General features: G+C 46.4%; 1 protein-coding gene across 4 annotated transcripts in view; it reads left to right on the top strand.

Annotated features, from left to right (window-relative positions):
- The window catches only part of Piezo (piezo type mechanosensitive ion channel component), a 242,465-nt gene that overhangs the window by 147,994 nt on the left and 79,797 nt on the right, over window positions 1-14,674 (top strand). For all 4 annotated transcript variants that reach the window (XM_075698593.1, XM_075698600.1, XM_075698578.1 and 1 more), the window contains 2 exons: window positions 1,907-2,012; window positions 13,882-14,105. In XM_075698593.1, coding sequence (XP_075554708.1) covers window positions 1,907-2,012; window positions 13,882-14,105 — 330 coding nt within the window. The remainder of the gene's footprint in view (window positions 1-1,906; window positions 2,013-13,881; window positions 14,106-14,674) is intronic.

Below are 14,674 nucleotides of genomic sequence, written 5' to 3'. Positions count from 1 at the left end.
AGAGAAGTAATCATTATACCTATTTTTAAGGCTCCAAAAAACAACACACAGCACACAAGAGAGGACAGGCGCTCTGTCCCGTTGTCCTTGATTGTGTGCTGTGTGTTGTTTTTTGACGCCTTAAATATAGGTATAATGAGTCAACACCAACTTGCCCATCAAGAAGTTCTCTTAGAGAAATAATAAGGTTGTGAAGCAGATGGGAGAGACTACATCCTATCTCCACTGTTGATGCACATTTAGAAATTTGTCGTTCTTCCATCCCTTAGAAACGGTACTGAACTTCAGCATGACATGGAGAGGAGTCTCTTCGTACAATGACAGCAAATTTTTACCAATGAATGGCCTACGTAGTGATGTGACTGGTAGGAGTGATGATAAATAACAATTACCTGCGTATAAACGAGAAGAAAGGGGGTTGACCGAGGGGCCCGATCTTTATTAGTCATATCATGAGAAGCCAACAAACACTGACACCAAGGACAACATAGGGGAAATTGTGCTTAATAAATGAAATAAAGGAACAATAAAGATTTGGAAATGAATTTGGGATGAAAAAACAACTTGCCGCAGGTGGGAAACGAACCCACAACCTTCGCATTTCGCGTGCAATGCTCTACCAATTGAGCTACCGCGGCACCGTTTCCCCATCCACTTTCTTGGGTATTTATGTGCCCTACTAGAACCCTGGGAGTGTTAGCCAGCGCCACCACTCGCAGACCTTGGCGGTGGACGTGGAACGTGATCTTTTTGGGTGAAGGCAACTGGTCAATAAACCACAAGTTGTTTTTTCATCCACTTTCATTTCCAAATATTTATCGTTTCTTTATTTCCTTTATTAAGCACAATTTCCCCTATGTTGTCCTTGGTGTCAGTGTTTGTTGGCTTCTCATGATATGACTAATAAAAATCGGGCCCCTCGGTTAACCCCCTTTCTTCTCGTTTATTACATAACGAGGGTCCTCATTCCCGCAACATTGATGCTTTCAGGTAGCATATGTGGGTTTATATGTGTAGGTAGCATATGTGGGTACGCATTTTTGCTGCATCCTCAACAACCATGTAATGCTTGATCAGGTTCGCTCACTGTCCATGCCAGATTTCAGCAGATTTCATGGTGTTTTGATGGATATTACTGGCACGTCCTCCCAAGGCATTGAGTACTAATCCTCAAGAGAATGCATGTTGTTTCTAATACCTTTTAAATTTATGCCAATAAAGAAAGCCAAAGGCTCTCAGTTGACAAAAACAAGACTGCCTTCCTTCTTTCTTCCGTAATTAACTGGATAACATGGAAGTTCATCTGTATTGAGGCCCTTCCTACAAATGTCAAATTAGTGTGCTGAATATAAGATTTGTTTATGAATATTTCTGAACATGGCCACTCTAGAAGTATTAAACAGAATAATGTTGTCTTTGGAAACGAAATTCTTAAATTTCTAATATACACATATTTGGTAATTCGAAAATTAATTAAAAGTGTTAATTACATGTTTATTCACTTTGCCAAAATAGTGTCCATTAAAGTGTGTAAATCACCTGTGCAAGCAGAAATACTGGTACTGTACTTGAAGGCCCTGTATACATATATAGTACACAAACATTGCATGTTGATAATGTCTTCGTTTTCTTTTTAGTTTGGTGTGATAAATGCAAAAAGTAGTTAGTTTGCTTCTTGGAATTTAGCTAGCATTAAAAAAGAAGTAATGCGCAATAATAAAGTAACACAAATGCCAATAAACTAATGTTTTCATTGAGAATATGTTGCTAAGGTCTGCAAGTTTCGTGATAGGTTTCAATATGTATTGATTTGCACATAATTTTAAATTGTTCATCATCTATAACTCTAAAATGAGAAATAAAGGGAGAAAACAAACTGAAAACTAAGAACTTTGACTGTTTCTAGGTGGTTGGTTGCGTCTTCTTGGACTATCTGTCGAAGTACTCCTGCTGGATGGTCCAGCTCTTTGGGATTGCTTGTCTCAAGCGCGTGCAGAATGAACCACTTCCTGGTGAGTTTTGTCATGGTGTCTTACAATGTCAGTGGCTTTAGTATGTTTGTGTAATTTGGTTTTATCGTGCTTTACTGAGCTTGGCAAATACATATTTTATCAGAGCCATTTGCTCAAATTTAAGTCGAATACATAATTTATGTGCAGAATCAAGCTGTTTTGTATAAAACGAAGCTTTTTAAATAGAGCTGCTGATGCTTGTCCATCACTAATAGTTGTATAACTTTGCATTCTTCCAGAAATTAAAGGTAAGCGTCATGTTACATCTTGACTATATTTGCAGCACCACTACCACTTCCCGTCGTGGTTGCTTAGTGGCTGTGGTGTTGGGCTGCTAAGCACGAGGTCGCGAGATCGAATCCCGGCCACGGTGGCTGCATTTCGATGGGGACGAAATGCGAAAACACCCGTGTACTTAGATTTAAGTGCACGTTAAAGAACCCCAGGTGGTCCAAATTTCCGGAGTCCCCCACTACGGTGTGCCTCATAATCAGAAAGTGGTTTTGGCATGTAAAACCCCATAATTTTTTTTAACCACTACCACTTCAGTTGCGCTGCTTCCTTGGATATTTTTCTCACATTGTTTATTGTTTCTGGATTTTTGCTTTTGTACAGAAACTAAAGGTAGGATATTCATCACATTATTTTTATTGTATTTCAGAGGAGCTTCTTCATCAATTTTATCTCACTGTGTGGTCTTCCATGAGTACATTGCAATAACGAATGCGGCCCTGGAAACCTTGCATTGTTTGAGCTTGTGCTGCAGTTTTCTAGCAGTGTTTTGACTTATGGTTATTCACCACATTGCCATTTTGCATGCCCAGAAAGGAATAAGTACAGTAGAATTTCGTTCTTACGTCACAAAAGAAAAAAAATTGCGAGAGAAAACTTACTAACTGGAGAAACGTACGTTCCGAAGTAACAAAAAAAAAATTGTCAGACTCAACTATTGTTGACATCTACGTAATGCGAAGCGTCGCGGGGATTGTTGCGGCACGAGACGCCGACGCACGTCGAGCTGGTGGTGCTCCGGTCGCCCGAGACGCGTTTTGTTGTTTTCATGTTGCGTGGTGTCTTAAGAGGGCGACGGGAAACCGAAAGGAAATCGAGCTGGTAAGCGACGCCGGATACCGCCGAAGCGAAAAGTGATAGCCACATCGCGCCGCCTGTAGCAGTTAACTGCGGCGTGTTTAGATTATCGACAGTGCGTGGCACTACGCGCCACGCACTGTAAAACAGATAGGTAAAGATGCTTATTGCAATAGGTTTGGCGGCGATAGCTGCAAATGCGATGGTCCTGGACGGAGATTTGCTGGTACCAAACAAGAAACCGTGCGCGTCGTCGTTTACGCAAGAGACTAGCTGCTATACACTGTTTACGATCGCACGCGCCTCGCGCCTTTTCTTGTTTACATGGGATCCAGTGGCTGGAAAACGTATACAATCGCAGTTCGTAGCAGGAAAGGGCAGCGCGTTTCGGTTACCGCCTATGAGAGCATGCGCTGCGCTTCCGACGGCACCATGCGCCGTGAAGCAGATAGGCGAAGGTGCTTATCGCAATAGGGTTGGCGGTGATAACTGAGAATGCCGCGTGCGACGACCCCCAAGAAAATTTGCTGGTACCGAAATGACAAACTGAGTGCTCGCCGGCGTTTTCAAGTGAGACAGGCGGGCCAGTATTGCGGTGAAGCTGCAGCGGCGGGCAGCTATATACTATTCTCGATCGCGCGCGCCTCGCGCATTTTCTTGTTTAAACCTATCATACGATTGCAGTTTGGCGAAGCATTGAATGTTTGTGCCAAAAAATCGTGTTTTGCGGGAATGTATGAACGGTAAGGCAAAAAGTGAGCATAACTCTGTTGGGTCATTTTGTGTGTTCTCGATTGTTAATATTGGCGCCGGGAAAACGTACGTAACGGGAATGTATCAACGAGGTTCTACTGTACGTGCTCAGAAGTGAAGAAAAAAAAATAGTTTCTTCTTGACAAGCAAAATGGACCAAGTTATAAATAGGAACGCCTCTTGAAAGCTGCTGCATAGACTTGGCCAGTGCAGGATGGCCACTTCATCACAGTTTTGAACTTTTCTGGATTAACTCAATTTCAGCACTCATAAGTCTGTTTTTTCTCTTATTTGTCACAAGCACTAGTGATAAGTAGTGGTGTGTGAATACTCAGAATAGTCGAATAGTGAACATTTGAATAACTCAATTTGTGAATCGAATATCTGTTACTCTATTTTTCAAATATTCGATATATTCAGGGTAGAGAGCATGCAAACTTCCCATGACCCTCTTCATTTCAATATCTTTGACAGCTGGCAAATCACGCTGTACCTGACAATGAAAAGGCGCCTGCTCTACTGTCAGCGCTGACCGCTGTCGACCTGCACAGCGCCAATGACAGCTACACGCGAAGCGGTTATTGAGTCGCATGACGCACAGTCTGCGCTTTCGTCTGTCACACAGATAGGCCGTACGATAATCCACCTGCCATAAAGATTGGAAAGCCCTTCTGTATCTTGAAAGAAAACTGGAAAACAAAACTTTCTATGCAGTAAAGGTTTGCCATGATACAAAGGCTCACTGCTGAACTGAAAGCCTGATTGGTATTCACTGCAACATAACGTCACTAATTCTTAGCTAAACGGGTTAAAAAATCACTTCATTCTATTCAACTGACATTCTACTGATAAAAAAATATTTTTGAGCCCTTTGTACTAGAACTGAGCTGTAATCAGTGCTGGTATACTGATTTGGAATTCCCTTTAGTGAAAGTAGACTGTACTGTATATCTTTATCTTTATGTACCCAAATTACTGATAGGTTGCTACATTCTTGTTATGCAATGTTATGTTGGTAAGTCAGAAGAAGCGCAAAAATGAAAGACGGATGGCGGCACCTCCTTGAAGTTCCCGCACAAGCATGCCACGACACCATGAATTTTGATGGTGTCTTCTAGGGCTTAGTTAATTCTTCAGTGGTAAATACCAGCTACATTGTGTTCTAAAGGAGCCAAATATTGAACATGGCAGGTTTCTTAATTGTTACTGCGCCAACGTGGCCCAAATGCGAAAAAAATGCGAAATGTGAAATTAGTGACATCACACTGGCATACTGGCATCGGCGTTTTGGCACGAAATTCACAAACTGAAACTTTGCCTATCGCTTTCTGATCTAATATTCAACCTATTATCTTGAAGTTACTGACTTCAGTGGTTTCAGAGATTGCTTTATCAGTCTAAACTGATGTAGTGTTTTGCTTTAGTGTCCCTTTAATATTTACTGTCTATGATGTGAGAGGTGAGACATGAAATATGGTGCTGGAAGGTCACAAGTAGGGCTCTTTCAGGCAGTGACCACCCATCATGTGTGAGGTTTAATATTTACTCTCTGTCATGTGAGAGGTGACAGATGAAATATGGTGCCGGAAGATCAGAAGTAGTGCTCTTTCAGGCAGTGACCACCTTACATGTGTGAGGTTTGTTCAAAAAGTTACTGAACTGGCAGGATTGAGAAATAGCAGCACAGGGCAGCATTGGGGTGTTATGTGGACATAGAGGATTTGTCTGTAAAGTAATGACTGCCTGCCGCTCGGTGCTGAAGTTGCCAGTAACACGCTCCTCCGAGGTGGGACTTGTGGTGGGGGTTTTAAGCTAAGTAACGCACCAGGCGGCAGTCGCGTCCAAGCTCTGACGCAGGATCTTAAGTGGCATAAAAACTGTTTTCGAGTTTTTATCGCAGCAGAAAATGCCAAAAATGGAGCATTCGCTGGAGCAGCGGTATGTGATTAAATTTTGCTTTCACCTGGGCTGATTCCGAGACACTTGCCTTGGTGAAGGAGGCTTACAAAGACGATGGCCTGTCAAGGGCCCAGGTTTTGAGTGGTTCAGCAACTTCAAGAACGGGTGAGAAACCCTGAGGACATGGAGCGATCTGGACGCCCTTCAACGAGTGGTTGGACGAAAATGTGGCCAAAGTAAAAAAAAAAAGCTCCTGGACTCCGACCGTCGTTGAAGTATCAGATTAATCGCCGAAGACCTCAACATATGCAAAACAACTGTTCACAAAATTATTTCTGAAAATTTGAGCACGCGGAAATTTTGTTCAAAATGGGTGTCATTAGTGTTGAGTGATGAACAAAAACAAAGAGTTGACATTTCCCCTGAGATGTTTGTGTAGTTCGAAAGTGAATGGGACTTTTTAGATGGTGAAATAACGGGTGACGAATCGCGGGTGTTCCAGTATGACCCCGAAACCAAGCACCAAACTTCAGAGTGGCATACCATGAACTCCCCGTGCCCCAAGAAACCGAGAATGCCCAAGTCCGAGGTAAAGACAGTGTTCATTGGTTTTTTTTACAAGTGTAAGGTGGTCCACAAAGAATTTGTACCTCCGGGGCAAACTGTCAATGCCATGTTCTGCAAAGAAGTCTTTGAGCGCTTTCACAGAAACATTAAATGGAAGCGACGAGAGTTGCAAATCGCTGGAAGCTCCTCCACGACAATGCTCCAGCCAACACCGCTTTTATTGTGACCACCTACCTGGCCCGGATAGGGGTTGCAACCTTGTCATAGTCACTGTACAGCCCTGATGCGAGCCCAGCAGACTTTTTTTCCTGTTCCTAAAGCTCAAGAGAAGCCATAAAGGTCACCGTTTCGACGATGTTCCTGTCATCCAACAAGCTGTCACAGCGCCTCTGAAAGAGGTTACGGCAGCTGACTTCCAGGGAGCCTTTGCAGCGTGGGAATCGCGTTGGCAGCGTTGTATTGTTGTCCAAGGAGACTATTTTGAAGAGTTTTAATAATATTGTTACGCGCGAAGGAGACCGTTTATAACCCTTACGGATGAAGGGGACTGTTTACTTTAGGTCGCGAAGGTGAGCGCAAGAGCGGTCAGCTGGTTTATCAACTGAGCGTCGTTCTCTTCTTTCTTCTTCCACTTGGGACCGCAAGCACGTTCACTCGTCTTCGTTTTCTTCATGCGTAACATTCCTCTCGTCGCAGATGAAGCCCGCCGGGCGAGTCAATCCATGTGTCTTGACGTGAACAATTTCAAGCGGGCGACATGGACCACTTGTGTCTTGGCAGCTCTTCTACCACTCGCCGTGAGGCGAGCTATGTTATACGTGACTTCCGTGAGTCTGCTAAGAATCACAAACGGTCCATCGTAGGAGGCCAAAAGCTTTTGGAATAACCCGCGTTTCCGTACTGGAGTCCACAGCCAGACTAAATCACCAGGGCGATAGGTTACCGGACGGTGGCGAATGTCGTAGCGTACTTTTGATCTGTCCTGCGATGCCAAAGTGCGCAAACGAGCAATACGACGAGCTTCTTTGGCGAGGCAGAGAGTCTCGGCGACAGTGGGATTTTCGGGACTGCAGAAGGGGAAAACAGTGTCGATTGTGTACCGGGGTGGCCGTGCGTACAGCAGGAAGAAAGGGCTATAGCCGGTGGTCTCGTGCTTGGCGGTGTTGAATGCGTACGTGATAAAAGGCAGTACGTCATCCCAGTTCTTGTGGTCGGATGAAGCGTACATATATAGCATGTTTACAATTGTTCGGTTGGTACGCTCAGTAAGCCCATTCGTCTGTGGATGGTATGGTGTCGAGTGACGCAAGTGGGAATCACACAAACGAAGCAGCTCCTCTACGACGTCCGCGGTGAATTGTCGTCCACGTTCGCTGATGATCACGCGGGGCGGACCATGTCACAGGATCACATATTGGAGCAGGAATGTTGAAACGTCAGTGGCAGTTGCGGAGGGCACGGCCGCCGTCTCACAGTAGCGTGTGAGGTAGTCGACGCAAACAACTATCCAACGGTTTCCCTTGGCTGATTTTGGAAATGGGCCTACGAAGTCAATGCCCACTTGTTGGAAAGGCGTGCTTGGAGGCGGGATCGGCTGCAGAAGACCTGCTGGAGCAGTAGATGGCCGTTTGTGGCACTGACACTGCATGCAGCTGGCCACATACGTCTCAACAGATTGTCGCATTCCAGGCCAATAAAAGCGTTCCTGAATCCAATAAAGCATCCTCGCCGAACCCAGATGGCCAGACGTAGGGTCGTCGTGCATAGCACTCAGAATCGCTGTGCGAAGGCTCTCCGGCACCACTAGGAGAAAACGTGCGCCAGTGCTGAAAAAGTTCTTCTTATAGAGGAGTCCATCACGTACACAGAAATGGTTTGCTGTCGTCGAGGCGGTCGTAGCGGTGAAGAGCGGTGTTAATTTATTGTCTTTTCGCTGTTCGGTTTTGAAGCAGTCGAAGTCTGGAAAACGCGGCGACACAGAAGCCACGAGGTGATCGAAGTCGTCGGCGTCACAGTCCGTAGTACTAAGTGGCATATGCGAGAGACAGTCCGCATCCGCGTGTCGTCGACCACTCTTATAAGAGACGGTGAAGCTGTATTCTTGCAGTCGGAGCGCCCAGCGCGCAAGGCGGCCACAAGGGTCACGAAGATTCACAAGCCAACACAACGAGTGGTGGTCGGTGACCACTGTAAAGGGGCGTCCATACAGGTAAGAACGAAACCGCTGAACCGCAAATATTGCCGCGAGGCATTCTTGTTCCGTCACAGTGTAATTCTGCTCGGGCCTACTTAATGAGCGGCTTGCATATGCGATCACGTGTTCGCGGTCACCGTAGCGTTGAACTAGGACGGCACCAATACCTATGCCACTGGCATCCGTATGGAGTTCTGTCGGAGCTGAAGGACTGAAGTGTTGAAGAACTGGTCGTGATGTCAGCAGGAACTTCAACTGACGAAAAGAAGAGTCGCACTCCGGAGTCCACTCAAAGGGGGTGTCCTTTCGTAGCAGGCATGTCAGCGGATACGCAACGTCGGCGAATTTAGGAATAAATCGGCGGAAATAGGAACAAAGCCCCAGAAAACTACGGAGCTCCTTGACACAGCGCGGTGCACTGAACGCTTCAACGGCTGCTGTTTTCTGGGGATCAGGGCGGATGCCATCCTTGTCGACGAGGTGCCCAAGCACAAGGGTTTGGCGGTCTCCGAAGTGGCATTTCTTAGAGTTTAAAACTAGACCAGCGTTTCTGATGCAGTTCAGGACAATATCCAGACGCGAGTTATGTTCGCTGAAGGTGCGGCCAAAGATGACGACGTCGTCGAGGTAGCACATGCAGATGTTCCACTTCAAGCCACGCAATACAGTGTCCATAAATCTCTCGAAAGTTGCCGGAGCATTGCACAATCCAAATGGCATCACATTAAATTGGAAGAGCCCGTCAGGGGTTACAAAGGCAGTCTTCTCCTTGTCGGCAGGATGCATCGGAATTTGCCAATAGCCGGATCGTAAATCTACTGAGGAAAAGTAAGAGGCGGAATGAAGGCAGTCTATTGCATCATCAATACGTGGGAGTGGGTACATGTCCTTTTTTGTTACAGAATTCAAACGGCGATAGTCGACGCAAAATCTCCAAGATCCATCTTTTTTTTTAACAAGAATCACTGGAGCTGCCCACGGACTTGCTGACTCTTGTACGACTCCCTTTTTCATCATTTCGTGCACTTGTTCGTTGATAATCTGGCGCTCTGATGGTGAAACACGATATGGCTTTTGTCTAATCGGATTTGCCGAACCCGTGTTGATGGTATGGCGCGTTCGAGACGCAGGGATTGCAGGTATATTGTCCTTCTGCGCAAAGTCGAATACCGAAACGTGCTTCGAAAGCACACCTACTAACGCTCGGCATTCACTCGTGCTGAGTGATTTATTTACCATCGACAAAAGGGCCGTTTCCGAACTGTGGCCGTCAGGTTCTTCCGGCACATCTGTAAGTTCAGCCACTGATAAGGACGCGTGTTCCCTGGCGAAGGCTAATTTCATGCCGTCTGATAGTATAACGGGCTCCTTAGAACAGTTTACGGTCCATAAGCCAGTGCGTCCGCCTTTGATCGACACCACACAATGTGGCACCAAAACATTCTTCTTCATACAGTTAAAGTGCATCGGTTCTACGGTAGCTTCGAAGCAGTCGGAATCGGCGCCGCAACAGACAATGGGAACGCAAACGGTAGATGATGCAGGTATGACCGTATCACCACAAACACACAGTGTAGTTTCGCGATCTACAGGGTTCTCCAGGAGTCCTGATGGAATCCTACCACTTAAGAATACTTTTCCTGTGCAGCAGTCGACAGTAGCACCACACTCCCGCAAGAAGTCCATGCCGAGAATAACATCATGGGTCGACCGAGGAATAATTACAAACTCTGTCGTAATAACATGGCCTCCCAAAAATACGTCAGCACTACACACACCAATAGGTCGCAACAGCTCACCACTCACTCCACAGAACTTTGAATCTTCGTCCCATTTAAACAAAACCTTTCGCCCTAACACGTGTTTAAAAGAGACACTCATGACCGAAATTGTTGCGCCTGTGTCCACCAGAGCCATCACAGGGACATTATCTACAAGCACGCACACTTTGTTTTTCAGCATCAACACAGGAGGTATTTCTGTCAGTAGCACGTCTCCAGCGACCTCACCTCCATCGGCCGCGCTAGCTAGTTTTCCGGTGACGAAGGGGACGCGGTGCGACGCTGCGGTGAGGGAGAACGGGGAGCACGACGTTGCGGTGGGGGTGTCAAACTTCTGTCAGATGCTGGGGAGCGATTCCGGGAGCTGCTCGGCCAATAGTCGTCGCCAGACGATACGTGTGCTGGCCACGGGGCACCGTGTGGCCGTTCGGAGGGCCGAGAAAACTCTTGACGGCTGGCCATACCACGTGGTCATACGCTGGTTGCAAAACCGCGATATATGACCCGGGACACCACAGGAATAACACACCGGGAGAGGTCTAAACCTTGGGCGTTCGTCGATGAAGCGGATAGTATCATTTTCCCGTGTGTAGTGGGGGGTTGGTTCGTGGCGTGTGTCACGACGATACATCGGGCGTCGAGAAGGCGTGCGCTGAGTGCGTTGGTCATAGCGCGGAGTCGGCGGGCGTGTTGTAATCCTCGACTGTGGGGCTGCGCTGTACTCCACGGCCGCTGCGGTTACCATTGGTTGCCAAGGGGCCGAATGTGGTGCTGTCATAGCCTCACGTGACGTGTACACGCCATGGTGGTCAACAGTTGAATGCAACGACACTTCGCGGCGGGAAAGTTCCTCGCGGACAATCTGTCGGATGGTCGAAGGAAGGTCGAGGCAAGGACTCGTGTCCACACTGGCAACCGTCGTAACGTTTGCCAACCGACCAAACTTTGGCGCAATCCGACGCATCTTGAGCGTTTCAAAAGTTCTGCAGTGCCGAATGATGTCGGACACAGAACTGAGGCTCTCCTTTCCAATTAGAAAATTGTACACATCCTCAGCCACTCCTTTCAGCAAATGCCCAACTTTATCTTCTTCCGACATGCGAGCATTGACCACCTTGCACAGCTTTAACACTTCTTCGATGTATGTTGTGCATGTCTCACCTGGTAGCTGCGCCCGTTACGACAGTGTCTGCTCCGCACGCTTCTTTTTGGCGACTGAGTCCCCAAAACACGCCTTTAACTCGTCAACAAAATGTTCCCACGTCGTAAGCGCGTCCTCGTGGTTCTCATACCACACGAGGGCGGTACCGGTCAGGGAGAACACCACATTGGTGAGCTGAGCGGTTGCATCCCACCCGTTGGATTTGCTCACTCGTTTGTAGTGGACGAGCCACTCGTCGACATCTTCCCCCGCTTTGCCTCCGAAGGTGGGTGGAACTCGGTAGTATGGCAGCAGACTGCTAGGCGCTGCCCTCGGAGTGGCTCCTTCTTCTGGCATGTCGAAGATGGTCACGGCTGATGGCGGGAGGCCGGCAAGTCGACGGCTTCGACGAAGCTGCGGCAGTGATGGTTCCGTTGTTGTGAGCGATACCCCGCACCTCCACCACTTTGTTACGCGCGAAGGAGACTGTTTATAACCCTTACGGATGAAGGGGACCGTTTACTTTAGGTCGCGAAGGTGAGCGCAAGAGCGGTCAGCTGGTTTATCAACTGAGCGTCGTTCTCTTCTTTCTTCTTCCACTCGGGACCGCAAGCACGTTCACTCGTCTTCGTTTTCTTCATGCGTAACAATATGTACCGATTGGATCAATAGATTCTGTTTACCAGACCCGGTCTCATTACTTTACAAACAAACCCTGTATAGGCACCCTGCACTGGCCAGAGGACACTGTAACTCTTTGATTTATCATTCTAGTGTTCACGCCAGCTGGTAGAGTGCTGAAAAAAAAAAATGAAACAACCTTCCAAACACCAAGAGACATTTGTATGAGTGTTACTCTCGGGTTTGCCCAGTCCGACGCTCAAGCTTGGCAATTTGTACTCATGCTGCAGTACTCAACCACCCTTGACTTGTGATAAGCACTTCGAAGTGTCATTGCAAATCTTAATTGCGTCCCTTCAATTTTGCATTTTCCACTTGCTAGGCTGTTTTGGTGTTACTGTCAGTATGGAAAGCTTCAGTACAAGGTGCCTGTATGGAAGCTTCAGCAGTTATTGCACCAGCATTCATTATGCCCTATGCAGTCATTTCTGATTTCACCTCCATATATTCCCAATGTCCTGCTGCCAATATATGAATAGGAAAGAGAAACAACAAGCATGCATCAAAGCTTGTGCTGCTGCACTGTGAAACTGCATCAGAGCACTAAGCATCTGGTGACTATGCTTTGAGCAAAGCACACATCTGCATTATGGTTGTCTCCAAACAAGGAAGACAGTGAACAAATGTAACATCCCTTGACAAGTAACCCTTGCCATCACTGAAAAGGTTCACCTGCTGGTTCGTAGAGATTGTTAGGTCGTTTAAGATCCATTTACATAATTGCTGCACAACCTAGTGCCAGTTCTGGCTGTTTTTTAAATAATTTTGACACTGGAGTCGAACATTGTCATGCCACTACAGCCATGCTTCTTATCCTGGCATGTGCAGTGAACACAAGGAAAGATGAATTCAGACCTGTTAAAACCTCATGAAGGTTGCGCTTGGCTGAATGTGGCTTCTGTAGGCTTGTAATAACTGGGTAATATGGCTGCATTGATAGGCACAACCCAGAAATGAAATAGCAGCACACATAAAATCCACATTTCCACATCTCAGTAAAGTTTAAGTAATGAACAATATGAAGACAAAATGTCTCATGTTCTTTCTTTTCTTTAATTTTCTAGTTTTCTTATGTGGTGAATGTCTGTTTTCACACAACTGCACCAGTGTGAAGACATTAGTCTTACCCATAGACCATGTAGGGGGTCTTCTGCAGGAATTGTGGTCAGGAATTGCGGTCCCAAGTGCATGCAATTAATGTAGTGACCTATTATGCGAGACCAACTAGCCCGAATTTCTGTTTTAGTGTGATGACTGTGCACAACTACAGTGCATAGGTAACTCGCCCTTTTTGCTATTCTTGGGCAAAACAGCATTTAAACAGTGGCAGAATTGCCAAGACACTTATCTCCCAAGGAGATATCACTGGGGGAGATTGTGAAGAGTAATACCTGGATATCGTCCTTTGAAATAATATGGTGTCAGTTCAGCAACTTTCCTGTATCACCATGCATTAAAATATTTGCTATTGCATAGCTGTCACATTACATGAAATCTTATTTTTCCAACATCAGCTAAACAAGGCTGTTTTCTGGAGCTTGCATGATGAAGTAAAGCCACCCATACACAGCATTCACTACCTTTCTTAGCTTTGCACAGTGAACTGCCACACATGGTGCTAGGTAGTATGAAACAATGTTTAATATTGCCTAGCACCTCCATTTATGCAAGGCACATTGCATAGTGTCAAGCCAGATATGCCCAGTCCTTGGAAGGGGCACCAAATTGCGAGTGCTACAACTGTGTGGATCTATATGGCCGCAGGGAGCAGCACTGCATTGCCCAGCGCAGCAGGTGGAAGCTGCCGGGTGCCTTTAGATGAAGCTGGCCTACTTTGGGATGGCATCTGCCTGGCCTTCTTGCTGATGCAGAAGCGGTTGTTCACCTCCTATTACTTCCATCATCTCATCATTGAGATCTTGGCCCAGCAGCAGCTGGCCTCACGGGGAGCCGAAATGATACACGAGATTCAAATGAAGGATGTGCAAGTAAGTTCTGGCAAGCACAAAACTTATGCTGTGTGTACTACTGTGTGCCTGAGCAGCAGCGAGGATTCGTCTCTGCTGTGTGCAGTGCAGTATGCTATTTTTGTTATGGCAATGAGCCATCTTTGTGGAGCACCTATGACCAAGAAAATTGCCCCTTGCTTTGCTATGCCAGGAATGATGGAAGTGCATGTGAAATGGAGGGTGCCGTCACATCTGGTTGGTAAAGGTGGTTGCAGTGGAACAGCTGCCTTTGCCCTAGTGTTTTTGAAAAAGATTGCCTTCAAACACCAAATCGAATGTTCAGTAATTTTCATGTAAAGGGCAGAAAGGGCAAAAAAGAAAAGCCTCAAACAATGTCACTTTATTTGCAAGTGGAGGTTGATCAGCCTAAGCTCAATTGTGTTGCTCATGAATGAGAGTTTTTTTTCCCCTTGAGGTTCACATGCCAAAACCATGAAGCAGTTAATTGAGAGACAGTTAAAAATGTGCCACAATTTCTGCAACTACAGAAATGAAAACCCAGTGGGAAATACAGACAATCTGATTCACCTCATGAAGTCCCATCAGCT

This window comes from Dermacentor variabilis, chromosome 1 (genome assembly GCF_050947875.1).
Source record: "Dermacentor variabilis isolate Ectoservices chromosome 1, ASM5094787v1, whole genome shotgun sequence".
NCBI classification, from domain to species: domain Eukaryota; kingdom Metazoa; phylum Arthropoda; class Arachnida; order Ixodida; family Ixodidae; genus Dermacentor; species Dermacentor variabilis.
The sequence above is the reverse complement of the archived record's forward strand: the minus strand, read 5'-3'. Positions and strand labels throughout refer to the sequence as shown.